Raw genomic sequence first — 19,866 nt, 5'->3', positions numbered from 1 at the left:
GCCTTTCATTCCATGGTAAGAGGGTTGTATGGTGAGAGGGCTCCCGTAACCTTAAGACCATGTGTATACCGACAACAAAATAAAGCTTATATTGTCTCTCTAAGTTCTTCTCCAAGTTTGGTGTGCATCTATTTGTGTTATGCTAGTCTCCTCTACACACAATACCATATGTTATGAGTGTTTGTTGAGGGTGTGTGTGTCTTTTGATTGATGTATATGGTTAGCTTGTATTGATTGGCTACAAGGAAAGATCTTTGGTGTCCTAGTTAACACACATAACTAGGTGGTGCCCCTTTCTTGTTGAGTGTGTGGTTTTGGGGTTCTTATGTTTGTGTTGCGTTGTGCCCTAAGCCCATTGAGCAACACGGGAGCCTTGAGGAGTGCTTAGAGAAAAAAGTAACAAAATGCCTAACTTTGCAAGGTAGGCGACCTACTTGTTAGAAGGCCAAAAAATGCAAATGAAGACTCTAGATACAACTAAACATTTAGTGAAGGCTAAAAAATGTAAGAGTACTAATAGAATTTTGTGCCATGTAAACCCCAACTAAAAGTACTAATATAATTTTTGTGCCAAGTAAACCCCGACTTGTAAAACAAAAAGTATTAAATAGAACTAGTAATGAGCACCGATAAGCCCGTCCAGGACTAATGCCCTTGGTCTGTGGGGGGTCCTGGCAATTATCGAAAAAAACCTGGGTTTATGTGTAGTTTGCACCTGCAAATTTTAAAAAATACCTTCAAATTTAAAAACTTGAAAGTACAAAGACCTCCAAATTTTGAGAAGTTTTAGAACAAAAACCTTCAGATTTCAAGATTTTCCTATATAAATATTTTCATAATTTTTACATGAAGGTTTTCCACTTTTTGGGAAAATACTTTTTTTGTCCTGGGGCACTAGTATAATATAATAAGAAAATTAAACTCTGCAAAAAAGAACCAATAATGAGGATTAAGTCTAATCATTATTTATTACAGTAAAAAAACATTGATTATTTATTATTGTCGATATGAGGATCCTCCCGCCAAAATGCCTTGTCAATGGACAAGCACATGGCGATACCAGAAGGGAGCACAGGAGTGATCCGCATCGCCGAGGGCTGCTCCAGACTGGGCCAGAACGAGGCTCACATGCTCCCTTGCACCATAAACCACAATGGGCCGGCTCCTGTCTCAGATTACTTCAGGCCCAAGACCGCAGGTGCTTCCCTCATATCCATACATGCATAACCCATTTTCATACTTCATATCTTTGTGCTTAGTCCCAATGTATTTACCATTGGGCTTTCCATTAAGCCTCCTGGTTAAACTGGCTAATTGGGTTTAGGATATGCATGGTGATGTGGTTGCTTCTCTGAAGCTTTGTGAGTAGATCTAGATGAGATCTCAAATGATACATGATAAACGCATTTGCATTCTTCACATCTTTCCGCTCAATCCCAAGGTATTTACCATTAAGTTTTCCGTTAACCCTAAACTGGCTAATTGGGTTCAGTACACGCAGGACGGGAGCTTAATGAGCAGATATACATACTTTGCACCCCTTTTTCTTTGTTAATCCAGCATAATTGATACATTCTTGTAGCCTGCGAGCCATTAGATGCAAGGTGATGCTCCTTTGATGACGCATTTATTTGTGGGCTTAGCATTAGACAACTATGCATGGCTGTTTAGTATCAGGAAAGGGCTTCATCTTTCAGTCTGCAAGCTCTTGACATGTGTTAGAACACCCCTCATGCCCCTGTGTAAGAAAGAGGTAGCCTCCCGATTGAGGGCTCTTGGGCACCCTTCATGCATGGGCTTCCCTACTGTCCGCCATCCCTTTAGTACTATGCTGCTCATGCTGTTTGCATAGTCTAGTGCTTGGCCTTCTCCTCTTGTAGGGTTTTCCTACGGCCTTGTCAAATTTGTCCACCAACTTTCACATGTGCATGTTGCAAGATTCTACTTCTCTGTGAACGCCCATTGGTGTTGCAATTGAGGCACAGTTACGCCACACACTATAATGTTGCATTGGATGCATGGGACAATGCGTCTTGGTGCCTTGTGAATGTTCCATGTCAAGATTGGCTTGACATTCAACAGTACTGACAGAGGTAATCTGACTCTTTGTCATGGCCCGTCAGCTGTACAAGGGTCCCAAAGGTAAAAAACAATGAAGATTGACCACAAACTGCAATGGGGAAGTGCTTGGAAGAGGCAGGTTGACCAACAGCAGATCTGGGGAAAACGCAGAAGTGAAGGTGTTGAATGTAGGCATATGCTCACTTATTGCAGTGCTACGTGTGAACAGGGCTTAACCGAGGGCACTTTTTCCCATGTGGGTTTTCCCCTTGGATATCAAGTGTGAAAGGACACTCTATCCATATAACTTTGTACTTCTATATTATATGGATGTGACACACATGCAAGGGTTGACTTGCATTTGTGATTACCACACATTTTGTGTGTGTGTCTCTCTCTCTCTCTCTCTCTCTCTCTCTCTTTGTGTGAGCTTCTTCTTCTTGCAGCTAACCCTAATTTGCAAGTGCCAAGAACGCTTGCTGTGTGTGAGTCCCCCAACAAGTGGCATCAGTGCTGGGTGCACCCCCTTGGACATGCAGTTCCGTCATCGTTGCGTTTTTCCGTCGTTGCACAGTCCGTTTGTCGGAGGCCAAGATTCGTTCGTCTGTCTTCGCTACCGCCTGTGCTCCGTCGGTCCGCCCTCTTTGGCCACCAGACTGGGCGGCGCTAGTGGGGAGGGCTCCACCATCGCCCCGCCCGTCGGCGGAGCTTGCACCTTGTGAGGTGGCCCAGGGCGGAGCTCCGCTCTGCCTTGGGCTTACGTGGCAAGGGCCACTTTGGGTGGAAAACTGGAGTTATCTTTTCGTCGCCGTGACAAATCCGTCCGTCAGTCGCCCGCCATCGCCGTGACAGATCCGTCCGTCATCTTCGTCTTCGGGCCGCCGCCATCCCCAGTCCTCGTCGCCGTTGTTGGCTATGTCACCTGTGCCTTTGTCGTCTCTAGCAGCAGCATTGCCTGCTTGCAGCACCCCGACTGAGACGTAGTCTGTAGCCTTGTGCAGCTCTGACGCCTTCTGTACCTAGTCGCCCTTTAGCTCTGACGCCTCTGTGTCCGTCGCCTTTTGTACTTGGTCGCCCTTCAGTCTGTCACCACTTGGAGCTTTCCCTCTTCTCCCAGCAACAATACAGCTCCACCTCCTCTAGGTCACTTGCAGGTAAATCTTTTGATTTTAAAATTTAGACACTTGTAGGTGCAAGCATTTGGGGATTTCTGTTAGTTGTCCTATGGAATTTAGGGGATTCCTCAATTTGTTACAAAATTGGCAAAATTGAACATATTGCCTTGCTTGGAATTTGGGGGGTTTTTTCAAATTGAGGTCAAAATCACTCAATTAAGTCTCTTTAAATTGCAAAAATTTGGGGCTTTTGTGAAAATCGGGCAATTTATCGCACATTGAAGCAATTGCACCCCATAAAAAGTGGGGCTTTTCAGTTTGGAGCATGTAATAGGAGATTACAACAGTGATTTGTCACATATGTATACACATTGAGTGTACTCGAACAATTTGGTGTAGGTTTATACTTGCTTTAGGTTGCAGGCAAAAATTTACATAGGACATTTAGTTGCTTGGTTGTGCACATTGGTGCTTGGTTTGCTTGTAGGTGTATTTTGTTGACATGGCTCAAAATGCTACAGTTGTATTTGGTGTGCTCACCCAGGAGGACAAGTTGGATGGATCAAACTACTTCCTCTGGAGTTTCATGATCCGTAATTTGTTGGTAGCCAAAGGGCTTTGGGGCATCGTGTGTGGTGACTACACATGCCCACTTACCATACAACCAGCAACGCCTCAAAGGGGAGGTGCTCAAATAGCTCCTGAAGTAGAAGCTGCTCTCGCACAAGAGCAAAAGAGATGGGACTCCAGGGATACACAGGCCATGTCCTTGATAGTCCTTTCAGTGTGAAAAGGTCTATTATTCCACACATTCGGTCTTGCAAGACATCGAAGCTTGCATGGGACACATTGGAAGCAATGTATCAGGTACACAACGAGGCAAGAGTTGCCTACTTGAAATCTTCTTTCCATGGATGAGGGTGACTCTATGTCAGATCATCTCACCAAAGTGAAAGATTTGTAGGAACAATTGCTCAACAATTGCTCAACAATTGCTCATCAACACTGATGAGGTTATCCCAGACAGATAGCAGGTCACCAACACTCTTCATTCTTTATTACCTTCCTACTTGGGCTTTCACACCTCTCTCAATGTCATGTGCAAGATTTGCCATGGACATTCTTTGCGGCTAGTCCTGAAGGGCAACAGGTAAAGAAAGAACTTAAGAATCAGTTAGAGCCAGATTTTGGAGCAAAGGAGTGCAAAGCATGGAAAAGTGTTGGACTAGGATTGGACCAGATGACCTGTCGGCTGCATGGAATGCTAGAAGAACCTATCAGTGGCATGATGTGCTGTCGGCTGCAAGAGAAGGCAGGTTGGGAAGAGATTTTGCAATTTGTGTCCAGTCGGCTGGCTGACCAGCAGTCGACCAGCTCTCTAGTATGTCCAAAGGCCTATATAAGGCACTCAAGGCTCATTGTGTTTTTCATTCACTCCCCCTTTGGGTGTGGGTCTAGACTAGGACTAGAATAGGTATTTTACTACCTTTTCAAGGCAGCCCATGGCTGTAAGGATTATGTACCTTTTTGTACCATATGAAATATTGGATTTCCAGCCATCTCTCCCTCTCTCTACTCTCCCTTCTGTCTGCGTTTTTGCATCAACATGTTCTAAGTGGTGTTTAGGGTTGAAAGAAGACTCCAAGAGCTTCCGCATGTAACATTGGTATCAGAGCATCAGGCTCAGCAAGGCTAAACACTGATTCAGTCCCATATGAAGGTGTACAGGTCCAAGGTATAGGAAAGTGCACAGGTACGAAGCCCAAGGTATGGAGCACAAGACCGGGAAGAGCTCCTTGGAGGTTGGTTGGTGGTGTTCCACAAAGCCCAAAGGGGATGGCAGTCCTGTGAGCTAAGAAAGGCTTTCGGGCAACGGTTCCAAGGGAGGATGATCCTCCAAGGGGTGGAGTGAGAGTGCCAGACTCATTTCTCAAGAATGAAGACTAAGACGGTGTTCAGAGACAGGGCAGGAACGGATTGGGGGCTGGATGGAATAGATGCATAGATCTTATTCAGAGTTAGAGATAATTTGGAGACCGGGCCGGGTTTTCAGTGAAAAGGATTGCCAGAGATGGATGGGATGATAGAGGGACTCCAGGAACAGAATGGGATGATGATAGTCATCCAAGAGCAGGTTGGAATCCCGTCATCAAGTTTAGCAGAGGGGGATGTCATGTGCAAGATTTGCCATGGATATTCTTTGAGGCTAGTCCTGAAGGGCAACAGATAAAGAAGGAACTTAAGAATCAGTTAGAACCAGATTTTGGAGCAAAGGAGTGCAAAGCATGGAAAAGTGTTGGACTAGGATTGGACCAGATGACCTGTCGGCTACATGGAATGCTAGAAGAACCTGTCGGTGGCATGATGTGTTGTCGGCTGCAAGAGAAGGCAGGTTGGGAAGTGATTTTGCAATTTGTGTCCAATCGGTTGGCCGAGTCGGCCAGCTCTCTAGTATGTCCAAAGGCCTATATAAGGCACTCAAGGCTCATTATGAATTACTGGATTTCCAGCCCTCTCTCCCTCTCTCTACTCTCCCTTCTGTCTGCGTTTTTGCATCAGCATGTTCTAAGTGGTGTTCAGGGCTGAAAGAAGACTCCAAGAGCTTCCGCATGTAACACGCAACCTCTCTATGAGAGGAGGTGGTGATCCTGTCACTTTTGAAGAGCTGGTGGGTTTTCTCTTGCACGAAGAGCAAACAAGAGTAAACCTATCTAGCAACCATGGTGGAGACAAGGCATTTATAGCCAAGGATAAGGGTAAAGCAAAGAGCTTTAAGCATGGGGGACAGCAGTCTAGTAAGGCTGGTCATGGACAGCCCTCTTTTGGTGGTGAAAAGTCTGACAAAGGGGATGCAAACAAGCCTAAAAAGACGGGCAAATGTCACTACTGCCATAAGCCTGGCCACCACTACATCAATGAATGTAGAAAGCGGATTGCAAAAGAGAAAAAGAAAGATGCAGGCAATGTAGTAGCAGACTCTTCTGATGACAAAGCACAACAATTGGCTAATGTAATTCAAGAAGAGTACACTTTTTTGGTCACATGCACTAGTGACACACCAAGTGCTTTAGACAATGATATGTCTTGCATTGCATCTGATAGACGAGATGTATCATGGTATTTTTACAGTGGTGCTTCGAGCCACATCACTTCATGCAAAGATGTATTTCAACACTTGGTTTATGCTTCTAATGGCGGCACTGTATCATGTGGAGATCATACCACTTATCCAGTAAAGGGAATTGGCAATGTCATACTTGTTGCAGCCAATGTTGCCAGTATATGTATGACAAAAGTGTTGTATATTCGAGGGATAAAGAAAAATCTGCTCTCTGTCTTAGCCATAAACAACCAAGGTTTAAAGGTTGAATTTGAAGATGGGAAGTGTTTGGTAAAAGACCCATCAAAGAATTATGAAATAGTCACTTCTGGAACACGATGGCAAGATGCATGGTGAAAGTACAAAAGTTGCCTCACAATTTTTGGATGGAAGCTATAATGTGTGCAACCCACGTGTTGAACAGGTGTCCAACAAAAGCTTTGAAAACCATGACATCATTTGAGGCTTAAGCCAAAAGTGGATTATATGCATACATTTGGGTGTTTGACATATGCACATGTGCCATAACTCAGAACAAAGCTAGATGATAAAGCAATAAAATGCATTTTTGTGGGCTACAGCAATGAGAGTAAAGGATATCGTCTTTATAATCTAGCAACACGTTGGATTTTTGTTAGTAGAGATGTGGTATTTGCTGAAAATTCAGTACAGCCCATGTACAACTTGTATAAAAGTCATGATACAGGCATACAGGACATGTTTGATGGTCTATTATCCATTGTAATTAGGGGAGATTCAGATCAGCCAGTCCCTACACAAGAAAATCCTCTTGTAGAACATGCAGAACAGCCAGCAATTCATCCCCCTTCTGTGGGAGAAGTTGAAGATCTTGTCAAGGAAGAGCAAACAGCCAAGTCGGTGCCAAGATGGTTGCTGAAAACTTTGCAAGATAGCAAACTTGTAGATCCATTGATAGGTAGAACAAGGGCTAGTTCCAGCAATGCATTGAATATGCATCATGGGGAGTTTGCATTAGCCATGGGTGGTCTCTTTGATTCAAAAGAGCCTTCTTCTTATGAAGAAACACATGAGAATGAGCACTGGGTGCAAAGCCTTGTAGGATGAAATCTCTTCTATCATGAAGAACAATACCTTGTGGACTTGCCAAAAGGCAAGAATGTTATTGGAACAAAGTGGGTGTACAAAGTCAAAAGGAAGTTTGATGGTGGCTAAAGGTTGTTCTCAGAAAAAGGGAATAGATTATGAGGAGACTTTTGCTTCTACTTTGAGAATGACTACAATTCGATCAGTGATTGCATTGGCTGCACATAAAGGATGGAAAGTGCATCAGTTGGATATCAAAATTGCATTCTTAAATGGGGATTTACAGGAGGAAGTATATGTAAATCAGCCCATTGGTTTTGTAGTTCTTAGTGAGGAACATAAAGTGTGGAGGTTACACAAAGCATTGTATGGGTTAAAACAAGCTCCAAGAGCTTGGTATGATAAAATACATGCTCATCTAACTAGCCAAGGTTATGTGAATAGTCCAACTGAAAGCACATTGTATGTGAAGAAAACTGGTGCCGATATTCTCATAGTCATCTTGTATGTAGATGACATGCTCATAACAGGGACTAGCAAAGAACAAATTTCAGATTTCAAGGCTCATTTGAAAGCTGATTTGATATGTCAGATTTGGGGCCTTTACACTACTATCTTGGCATATAGTTTATGCATAGAGATGATGGCATTGTTATGCAGCAAACTAAGTACATAAAAAGTTTGCTAAAAAGGTTTCACATGAAAGAATGTAAGCCAATTTCTACTCCAGTAGAACCAGGTGTACGGCTTACTATGCATGATATTGGTGAGCCTTTTGAGGAGGTCGGCATTTACAGAGCCAGGCAGTGGGATGCCTCATTTACTTGTGTAACATGAGGCCTAACATATCTTTTGGGGTGTCTTTGTTGAGCAAATTCATGCACAGCCCAAGCACAAAGCACTGGCAAGTAGCCAAACACATTTTCCGTTATCGTCAGGGTACCCTGGATCTTGGTTTGTTCTATCCCAGGGGGGGTAGCTTGCAGCTTTATGCATACAGTGATTCAGATTGGGCTGGTGATTATGATACCAGGCAATCCACCAGTGTGAATTGTTTTTTTCTTGGTAGTTCATGCATATCTTGGTTGAGCAAAAAGCAGCCCACTGTTGCCACATCTACTTGTGAGACTGAGTACAGGGCAGTCTTTACAGCGACAATAGATTGTGTATGGTTGAGGAGATTATTATCTAATCTTCGTAAGTGTCAGTAGACACCCACCACCATTCTCATTGATAGCCAGAGTGCTATGGCCGTGGTACGAAATCACGTATTTCACATGTACCAAGCACATTGAGATTCATTATCACTATGTCAGAGAGAGGCTACATGCTGGGAAGATCAGTTTATCTTACTGCCCTACACAGGATAATGTTGCAGATCTGTTCACAAAGGCTTTACCTTGAGAGAAGTTTGAAGCTTTCCGCAAAGCTTTGGGCTTACTCTCATACAGAGAATGATCTGCTACCTTGTACGAGTTCACACTTCCACTACTGGGGGTATTTGTAGGCATATGCTCACTTATTGTAGTGCTACATGTGAACAGGGCTTAACCAAGGGCACTTTTTCCCCTGTGGTTTTTCCCCTTGAATATCAAGTGTGAAAGGACATTCTATCCATATAACTTTGTACTTCTATATTATATGGATGTGACTAACATGCAAGGGTTGACTTGCATTTGTGATCACCACACATTTTGTGTGTGTCTCTCTCTCAGTCTCCTTTCTCTGTGCTAGATGATGACATATGGGAGTTCTCTAGGGATGGAGACATCATCCTGTTAGGGGACTTTAATGCCCGGACGGGCAACCGCCAGACAGCCTTTTATGATACCTCGGAGGAGATGCTGAGAGAGTTGGACACTCTGGATATGGGATTAGACAGAAGCTCACAGGATGTGGAGTGCACAGAGTATGGGAGATATTTGGTAGATATGGGGACTGCGCATGGGTTGGCCATACTTAATGGCTTGCAGAGGTTTCCGTCAGCAGCTGGATTTACTTGCTTTCCACATAGACATGGTGCTAGCACAGTGGATTATGTTATGGCTATGCCCAGCTTTGTTTCATGCATTGAGGACCTCACAGTTGGATCTCGGCCCATTGGGGTAGTAGTGGATCATGCATTGTTGACATTGACTATCTCTTTTCACTTTACCACAGCTCAGAGGACACGAGGGGCAGATCACACTCGATATACTTTTACCTCAGAGACTGATGCTGTCTACACAGATGGGATTTATAGACGTCTGTACACAGAGGAGCCAAGGAGACCTTTGGAGGAGTTGACCCATATACTGACAGAGACTTTACATGATGCAGCGAGAGAGGCATATCCACATACTCAGCCTGGACAGAGACAGCATTCTAGATGTATGCCCCAGAACAGCTGGTATGATGAGGAGTGCAGAGAGACCAGAGCCCGACTGCAGCGGGAGGTTGCTTTGGGAGTCACTACTTACCGACAGTCACGTATTGCCTTCCGACGCCTTGTGCGAAGGAAGAAGCGGGCCTTCCTTGCTCAGCTAGAGCAGGAATTATACCAGCTGTTCTTGAGCCAGGATTCGAGGGAGGCTTGGCGTCTGTTTCATGAGTCCTCCTCTACTTTGGCCATCACTTCTACAGAGGTCTGGGGTAGTTATGCAGCATCTCTATATACAGTTCCTGGACAGACACCTTTTCCTGACCCGCCAGCACCATGCCCACAGACATGTACTTTCTTTACCGCAGAGATGGTAAGGAAGGCCATTGATAGGATGAAGACTGGGAGAGCATATGATCACGATGGATTGGTTGCTGAGCACTTTATTCATGCGAGAGACATGCTGGCAGAGCTTCTAGCAGTGATGTTCAATTGTGCTATGTGCGAAGGCTTACCCGAGACTTGGAGTAGGTCCACCATCGTGCCTATCTTCAAGTCAGGGGACCCTATGCAGCCAGGGAATTATCGCACTATTATGATTGGTCACACACTAGCACGATTGTATGCATCCATTCTTGAGCAGCAGTTGAGTAGATGGGCAGAGAGAGTTGGCATTCGAGCAGAGGGACAGGCAGGGTTCAGGAGAGGTTTCTCTACTCTTGACCACATCTTGACTCTCCGGGCCATTATTGAGGAGGGCAGGTCGCATGGGCGACGGATTTATTGTAGCTTTGTAGACTTCCGCAAAGCATTTGATACAGTGCCCAGAGCCAGATTGATGAGGCGATTACAGGAGATGGGGGTACCCACAGAGCTCATATGGGGAATTATGGCTTTATACAGATCAGTTGCAGGACAGGTACGCACCCCAGAGGGGGTCTCTACTTTGGTTCACTCCACTATAGGAGTGAAGCAAGGTTGCCCGTTATCTCCTTCACTGTTTGGTATGTATGTGGATGAGGCTTCTGACTACATTGAGAGATTGGGGGACAGAGGAGCCCAGCTAGCAGGTACATGGATCCCACTATTGTTATATGCTGATGATATTGTGTTGATCTCTGACTCTTCTGAGGGTATGCAGCGTCATCTGGATGCTTTACATGAGTTTGCACATGATAGTGGATTGTCTGTCAACCTTGGCAAAACCAAGGTTATGGTGTTTAACACCACGCCACAGTGGGTTCGGCGATCAGCTTCCACATTTACATATGGGCAGGAGATTGTGGAGTATACAGATGCATATACATATCTTGGGGTAGTATTCAGTGGGCCAGTGTTTTCGATGAGGAGAGCAGCAGAGACTAGATTGACTAGAGCACATGCAGCCCTGGGTGGTTTGGAGAGGATGTGTTCGCAGGTTCAGTTTCAGGAACCTCGAACAAAACTCTGGCTTTTTGACACTCTAGTGACATCAGCTATGCTTTATGGAGTGCAGATATGGGGACCTTCAGTGGGCCATCACAGCGCAGGCGGGTGGAGAGGTATGGAGAGGCCTTTGGTATCTATGATTGCTAGGCTTATTAGAGCCAAGGCTGTGGTACCTCATGAGATTATTCGAGCAGAGCTGGTGGCTGCCCCTCTGGTGATTGAGGCTCTTACGAGATCAGTCTCCTACATACATGGCTTGTGGGATCTCCCCCGAGACAGATATGCACGCCTCGCCCTGGAGTCCTCCCGACAGTTAGCTTTACAGGGAGACACGGCTTGTTGGTATGGACAGATGACATCTTGGTTCCAGGCACATGGTTTTAGCATGGACAGATTGCCTCCCTTCCAGTATTCTCTGGAGGCACCCTCTCTCACTCTTACACGGACAGAGATTACCAGACTCATCCGTCAGGATTTAGTTCAGCTGGACATTAGGAGGACATGGATACAGCCGACTGAGGAGCTGGGCACGAAGATGGCTTTCTACAGAGAACATTTTCTTCAGCTCACAGCAGATGGTTTTGTGATCAGACCCAGTTACATGGATGTACACTTGTCTCATGCAGTACGATGTGCTATTGGTCAGATTCGCACATCCTCACACCAGCTTGAGATTGAGATTGGCCGATATAGAGGTATACCAGCTGAGGCCAGGATATGCCGAGTATGCCATGGGGAGCCAGAGACAGAGCTGCATTATATATGCCATTGTACTGCATACTATGAGATACGTGGTCGTTTCCACTGTTTATTCAGAGAGGGTTTTGGACCACTTTCCAGAGTCATGGGGTACCAGGACCAGAGGTGTTTGGGATTGTTCTTGCTTGAGCTGCGGAGACATAGAGATAGCCTGCTTAGGCGCACAGAGAGCCAGACTCAGAGGCACATTACAGACTTCTTTAGTCCGGCCATCACTGCGCCAGATGGACCACAGCAGCAGCAGGACATGGATACCGCCCACACCAGAGGTACACTGATTGATCGTGCGATTGAGCTTGGGTGGTCCAGACGCCCACGACCACGGAGGAGGGCATCCCAGGATAGACGGATGTTGCAGCGGCAGATTCGGATTATTCTTGCGAGGCATGCGAGACACCCAGTCAGGGTGCTGACCACACAGGATATTGAGGAGATCCGCCAGTGTCCGATGCGGCACATATTATGAGATGGAGGTACCTCCATAGTGTACCTTCCAGTTCCAGTTTCATGTTTTAGGTGCCAGTAGTATCATCTTTATTTTTTCATTTTCTGGGTTTTTTTATCCAGACATTGTATCAGATCCACCATGATGTAACTTTTGGTCTCATAGGTCATTATGGCCTTTTGAAGACGTTAATATAACATTTCATTTCATTTCATTTCTCTCTCTCTCTCTCTCTTTGTGTGAGCTTCTTCTTCCTGCAGCTAACCCTAATCGGCAGGAACCCTTGCTTTGTGCGAGTGTGTGAGTCCCCTAACACTGAAAACAGGGCATAAACTAGGGGCAGCAGTGTGAACTCTGAATCTAGAGCGATGATACCATGAAAGAGTGCACAGAGCGGAAGCAAGATAAGCCCTAGAGTGTGTTGATCTGAGAAGTCAAAGAGAGGGAGAGATATGAAGCAACTATGCTGAGTATACTGCAATGAAAGCAATCCCGAGCAAGAGACATAAAGGTCTCATAAGTGAGGGATACAAAAGATGACCAAGCTATGAAAAAGAGAAGAGGCAAGCCCACCTATAAATAGGTCATGAGGGTTGGCCGAATGGAAATAAAGCAACTGGCCGACTGGAAAGCCAAGAGCTGGCCGACAGGGGATAAGTCACCCGACTTGGGAAAAATACCAAGAAAATAGGGGTGGCCAGCCCACAACCAAGGGCCATAAAAGGGATCAAAAGGGGAGACCATATCTGGGCAGAATTTGGGGATGAGTATGCTAACATTCAATCTCCCTCCCAAGCTCCCCGTGTCTAGACCAAAGGACCACATGATAGATCTCCTCTCAGGCTCGAAACTAGCAAGCAAGTTTTTGCATTGCCTGACCAAGGCTATGGAATTGGAGTTGGACCACTAGCTCCAAGAATTGTTGCAAGCTGGTTTTATACGTTATAGTGTGTCTCCTTTTGCAGCACTGATCCTTTTTGTTAGGAAAAAGGATGGATCTTGCAGACTTTGTGGGGAATATCGTGCTTCTAATAAGCTGACAGTCAAGAGCAAGTTTCCAATGGCTGAGATTGATTATATATCTAAGAGGCTGAACGGAGCCAAGATGTTTTCAAAGCTTGACTTGAAAAGTGGATACCATTAGATGTTGTACTGCCATGCTGCCCACCTAAGACGTCCCCTACAGGCGCATAGCATGCACGCATGACACTCCTACAGCCTAGCAAAAGCAATGATGGCCTCTGGTGCGCAAGCTTTCAGCAGAAATTACCAATGGAATATGGGTTTCTGCACCTAGGGTATAGCAGCTATAAAACGCGTTTTTTATATATTGGACGCGACGGGACGTTTTTTATAATAAAAAACATCCAATTGATAAAAAAACGTGAAAAATTTTTTTTCATTTTTTTTCAAAAAAAAAAAACGTTTTTTTAAAAATATAATGCTTTTCATGTATGTATGCATGTTAACACCTATATGTATATGTACATATATGAGTATATACACGTGTATATATATATATATATATAAAACCTTTTTTTATGTTTTTCATGTATGTATGCATGTTAACACCTGTGTCTATATGTACATATATTTGTATATGCACATGTGTGTGTGTGTGTGTATGTATGTATGTATGTATGTATGTATGTACATACATTATATATATATATATATATATATATACACACACACACACACACACGTTTTTTATTATTAAAAAAAATGGTGTTTTTTATTTTGGCTTGATAAAAACGACGTATTATACACGTATTATACTTTGCCCTATTATACGTCCTGTCCCGTACCTGGCTGCTATGACCTAGGGGTTTCCCGGACAGATTTCCCTTCTTGCATATCTACACATCCTTATCTCTCTTTCCTCCCTCTCTTAGTCCACATGCATCCTTTCATACCACTAAAAACTAAGAAAGGCACCTACTTCTTTGGAAGAGCAAAACATAGATATGGCAACTAAGGGAAATACTTGAGTTTGGGCAACATAATTGAAAAGCACACATAAGGCACACAAACCTTGCTTTCTTGCCTCCGTGATTAGGTTGGCTTTGATACCAACTGTGACAACCTTTCGTAGGATCACCTAAAACTTAGGCTAAACAAAAGGATTAGTACAAACAACATAGAAGGGTGCAAGCAAGCTCACCACCTAACCACGATCTGTGTCCTCAGGCCTTCCGAGAGCCAAGGGCCAAGGCTCACTCCCAGAGATCCATACGTGTGAGCAGTGGCATCCGATACCACCGGTGCTTGCCCGTACAGGCCCTCAACAAGACTATCTGTGATTTGCCATATCCATGGCAGGAGTATGACAGCTCTTGCTCCAAGCAAAGACTGATTGTCAAGCCATAATGATAATAGCCCATATTGGTGCTATAAATAACCATCTAGTCATAAATAGCTCGAATTCATGGACTTATTATTAATGAACCCTAGCCACGTGTATCAGCTTGCTTCCCCTAATCTTAGGGCTCCCCTAACCTTGCTAGATTAGGCCCTAATCCCAAGGATTAGTATTAGGTACAAAACACACCCTATACATCATTACATTTTGCAAGTTGGTTACGTCAATTGTGTGGGACTAGAATGACAGGACTCTGTGGTACTTGCGCGACCTGAATTCACCATCGACATGAGAATGATGTACAATGCTGGCTGAAATATGAAATCCATTACCTCACGGTTATCTCTGAGCAATCTAGGCTGGGAACAGAGCAGCCACTGATTCTTCCTGTCTTTAACGGGTCGACTTTGCTGAATTTTAGGTTGGTGAAGAACTCTTCACTTTGTTGCAGGTTTTGAGGCTCACTTGTGAAGAACCAACTCCTTGTCAAATGTAGGTAGCTCCAACCCTTCCACAGAGTACCAGATGCTTTGAACTGGCCTTGTCCAGGTCCTACCTGCACACCCAACTGCTACACTATTTGGGAAATCAACTATATCGATTCCGACTCCTCTAACTGAATTTTCTTCTAGTTAGTTCTTGACTCTGTCATGGTCGCAGGTCGGTAGAGTTTCAATCAGGGGTGTATACTTAAGGACCTTCTGCAGCATAAAGCGCACAAGATCAGGTCACATCAGTACTGTCAGAATTTGTTTCCTTGCAGCTGAGCTGTTAAAACTTAATTAGCTCCCCATCAGAAAAATTCTGCAGCTGCTCTGTCAAACTAAATTATCTACATCTTCTTACTGGGGCTCACCATTTTCTGGAGGGTACTGGCCTCCTGCAGCCATTCCCTATTCCTTGCAGTATGAAGATGGGAGAGGTCTTTGAACCTTACCAGCTGCAGATCACTTACCTGAGTAGATCGATATGCTCCAACATGAACTTAACACCTCTAAGTAAGTCATGTCCATCCAAATAAGGGGATGGCTGAAGCACTCGGGCTTTCTTTTCAGCCTTCATCACCTTATATAAGACTCAAACTATTTTTTTCATGAAAAAATTCATCTGGTGAAGCTTTGCAATTTGCTTGGGGGAATTAGTAGTGTATGTAGAGGAACAATGGTTGCAATCATTTGATATGTAATGGTCTTGTTGTCTACCAAGTAGTGAGGCGTTAGTTATATAAATTAAAGGAATAACATGTTGAATATTTAGTTTCATGATGTGCCAACACTGTATTTAAGGATACAATCCTCAAGTCTTACATAACATACACAAATTTGCTCTATCCAGAAAATCCACAATCACAAAAATCCATACTCGTCAAAAGAGCAAATTTTTTCTTTATATTTTTTAGCCAATCACAAAAATCCTTACTCATCAAAAGTGCATTTTTTAAAAGCTACAAGTGCTTACTACATGCGAATCTAGAGATGCATCTTTGTTATGCAGTTTTTGAAACAAAAACAAAACGCTAGGCTCTCACGAAGCAAATGTGGACAAACCACAGAAATTATAACTTGAATTGCATGACTATGGCAGATTCTATCATAGAAGGTGTTGAAGTGAAGGAGGCAGGTTTCCGTGGGAGAAAGTTCCTTGGTCGGACGACAGAGCTTCCACAGGACTATTGTGGTAGGTTCTCTTAGTCCCATTTTCTTCTATGTCATAGTCCCTTGTAATCAATCCTGGATCAAGTTTTAAGGCTAGTTATATTGCATTTAACCTTTTAGGTCTTGGTATTGCTCTTTGGATGTATTTATCTAGAAAGTTCTTTAAACCTTTCAAAGAAATGGGCTTTGCTCAGATGGAACTTGAAAGCATTTCAATTGTTTGGCACGTCTGGTGGTGGAATGCCAGGACTTTTTCTTGAGAAGGATGTGCCTGCTGAAGACAGCACAAGAGCAAGGAAGAGAAATGATAATCCTGCCACAGTGGATTTGTGGAATGCAAAGGCTACATTTAAAGATCTCACATATTGGCGGCACGATGACAACCCCCATTCTGTTGATAGTGGACATAAATTTTTGGACTGGCTGCGCTTGGCATCAATGGTACTGTTATGTTTATGTCCTTTACACACGTAGATTTGCACGTATTTATGCATGCATGCATGAATGTATACTTACATGCATATGTATGTACGTATGCATGCATGCAATATGTATGCTTTTTGAAACTGGAAAATGAATGACCTAATTTTCTTTTAAGTGGGTAGCTTACCATGTTAATTCTTGATGTATTTTTATATGTGCTTTGCTAGATGCATAAGCCAGTGTCTGCAGAGGAAGTGTCTATACAGCAGAGTAAAATGAGCAAAAGTGGTACATACCTTCTGTTTTAATTGGCTTTTGCCTCTACATTGTTCTTTCCATCACATTTACTGTTATTAGGCAGCAATGCTGGATGTCATTCGCATTTGTGGATGGTTTTTAGGACAAAAGCGAAAATTGGAGCAAAGCTAAACGTGGATTTATGATCCAATTACATGGTTTGGACAAGCAGCTGTGAAGAGATCGCCTTATCTATTGCAAAGGTTATATGAAGAACTAAAGTGTTTAAGCATTCTGCAGACAGCGACTAGAAATATCGTCGTAATGTAGATGACAATCATTGGAATTTGGGAGGTCTACATGACATTAAGGGCTATTTTATGGCATCTTTTGTTTTATCAGATTTACTTATTTAGATACCCACCCCAATGGGTTATATGTTCAAGATGGCCTGATTACAGAAGGGTGGGTTCATGCCAAGGATGCTTGGCAAAAGTCTTGACAATGGCAAGATGGCAATGCTAGAGATGCTGTCTGGGTTTATGTTTTGTGGCAAATGGGCTCTTCATTTTGCCTGATTATGGTGGTGGGTCATGGACAGCAGCCCTGCAAGTCACTCATGTGCAACTTGTGTCTGAGTGATGGCATAGCCAGTTTATGCATTGGGCTCTCAATTGAGAGATTCAAGGTTAGGTGCTCCATTCAGTGCACTTCGATGTCATGTGGCCAGTTGGGTGGGCGAAGATATTAAAAGACGTCCCTCTCTCTCTCTCTCTCTCTCACACACACACACACACACACACAAAATAAACTCAGACTGCCATCCTCCAGGCCCATGTACACAGCCATCTAGACTAGTTTTTTTTTCTCTAGCATCCCATGTCCAACCTCCTCCTCATTCTTTATCATGTCTACCATCAAAACCTTTTGTAGCCAAAAAGTTGGAGCTAAAGAGGTCCAAGTGCAGTTGCCCTTGCAGTTGCAAAATCCCAGCACTGTCTTCAGCAAAGTTATTTAGTAGATTGCAATGGGTTATCATGGTTTTCAACACTATCTTCCCCTATTAACAAAGCAATGTACTAAATATATCACGGATAGAGTGCATCGAATGATGCTCAATTCCATGTACTTTTTGTCATCTCTCTCTCCCAAGCTTGGGGGTGGTTTGGAGTTGAAAAATACATCCATATATATATATATATATATATATATAATACACAATACATGCATGTATCATGCATTATTTGTTAATAAATATATATATATATCTCTCTCTCTCTCTCTCCATATAATCCACTTTCGGCTTTCGGCTATACCAAGCCTCAAATGGTGTCAAAGATTTCAGAGCTTTTGTTGGACATACTCCTGCCATGGATATGGCAAATCATAGATAGTCTTATCGAGGGCATACTCTTGTCATACTCACACATACACACACACACATCTATAATACAAAATACATGCATGTATTATGTATTATTTGTTAATAAATCTCTCTCTCTCTCTCTCTCTCTCTCTCTCTCTCCATATAATCCACTTTCGGCTTTCGGCTATACCAAGCCTCAAATGGTGTCATGGTTTTCAGAGCTTTTGTTGGACATACTCCTGCCATGGATATGGCAAATCACAGATAGTCTTATCGAGGGCATGTACAGGAAAGCACCGATGGTATCGGATGCCACTGCTCACATGCATGGATCTCTAGGAGTGAGCCTTGGCCCTTGGCTCTGGGAAGGCTTGAGGACACAGATCGTGGTTAGGTGGTGAGCTTGCTTGCACCCTTCTATGTTGTTTGTACTAATCCTTTTGTTTAGCCTATGTTTTAGGTGATCCTACAAAAGGTTATCACAGATGGTATCAAAGCCAACCTAATCACGGAGGCGAGAAAGCAAGGTTTGTGTGCCTTATGTGAGCTTTTCAATTATGTTGCCCAATCTCAGTATTTCCCTTAGTTACCATATCTATGTTTTGCTCTTGCAAAGAAGTAGGTGCCTTTCTTAGTTTTTGCTGGTATGAAAGGATGCATGTGGACTAAGAGAGGGAGGAAAGAGAGAGAAGGATGCGTAGATATGCAAGAAGGGAAATCTATCTGAGAAACCTCTAGGTGTAGAAACCCAATTCCATTTGTGATTTCTGTTGAAAGATTGCACTAGAGGCAATCGTTGCTTTTGCTAGGTTGTAGGAGAGTCATGCATGCACGTTATGCGCCTGTAGGGGATGTCTTAGGTGGGCAGCATGGTGGTACAACATCTAATGGTATCCACTTTTCAAGTCAAGCTTTGAAAACATCTTGGCTATGTTCAGCCTCTCTTAGTTATATAATCAATCTGAGCCATTGGAAACTTGCTCTTGAATGTCAGCTTATTAGAAGCACGATATTCCCCACAAAGTCTGCAAGATCCATCCTTTTTCCTAACAAAAAGGATTAGTGCCGCAAAAGGAGACACACTATAATGTATAAAACCAGCTTGCAGCAATTCTTGGAGCTAGTGGTCTAACTCCGATTCCATAGCCTTGGTCAGGCAATGCAAAAACTTTCTTGTTGGTTTCGAGCTTGGGAGGAGATCTATCATGTGGTCCTCCGGTCTAGACATGGGGAGCTTGGGAGGTAGATTGTCCTGAAGGAAAATCTTTTGGAACTGGTCATGCAAGGTTTGGTACTTCTCGGAAGCACTAGCAATTGTTTGGATGGTCTGAATGTTAGCATACTCATCCCTAGATTTTGCCCATGTATGGTGTCCCCTTTTGATCCCTTTTATGGCACTTGGTTGTGGGCTTGCCACCCCAATGTTTTCCCTATTTTCCTGGTATTTTCCCTAGGTCGGGTGACTTATTCCCTGTCGACCAGCTCTTGGTT

At 43.7% G+C, this 19,866-nt stretch overlaps 1 protein-coding gene across 2 annotated transcripts; it reads left to right on the top strand.

Moving 5' to 3' along the window:
• The first annotated feature begins 1,031 nt into the window (after positions 1-1,031).
• On the top strand, positions 1,032-17,747 carry LOC147607810 (ribonuclease H2 subunit C-like protein). 2 transcript variants are annotated; one of them, XM_086789925.1, is made up of 5 exons: positions 1,032-1,198; positions 16,279-16,371; positions 16,597-16,790; positions 17,000-17,060; positions 17,173-17,735. In XM_086789925.1, the coding sequence occupies exons 1-5, from the start codon at positions 1,039-1,041 to the stop codon at positions 17,199-17,201; spliced, it is 537 nt and encodes a 178-aa protein (XP_086646051.1). In that variant the 5' UTR covers positions 1,032-1,038; the 3' UTR covers positions 17,202-17,735. The 2 variants fall into 2 exon arrangements, with proteins under 2 accessions (XP_086646051.1, XP_086646052.1); XM_086789926.1 differs by lacking the exon at positions 16,279-16,371 and having other exon boundaries at positions 17,173-17,747.
• The last annotated feature ends 2,119 nt before the right edge of the window (positions 17,748-19,866 follow it).

The sequence above is a fragment of the Cibotium barometz genome, chromosome 54 (assembly GCF_041138505.1).
Source record: "Cibotium barometz isolate CiBa-2024 chromosome 54, ASM4113850v1, whole genome shotgun sequence".
Lineage (NCBI taxonomy): Eukaryota > Viridiplantae > Streptophyta > Polypodiopsida > Cyatheales > Cibotiaceae > Cibotium > Cibotium barometz.
The sequence above is the reverse complement of the archived record's forward strand: the minus strand, read 5'-3'. Positions and strand labels throughout refer to the sequence as shown.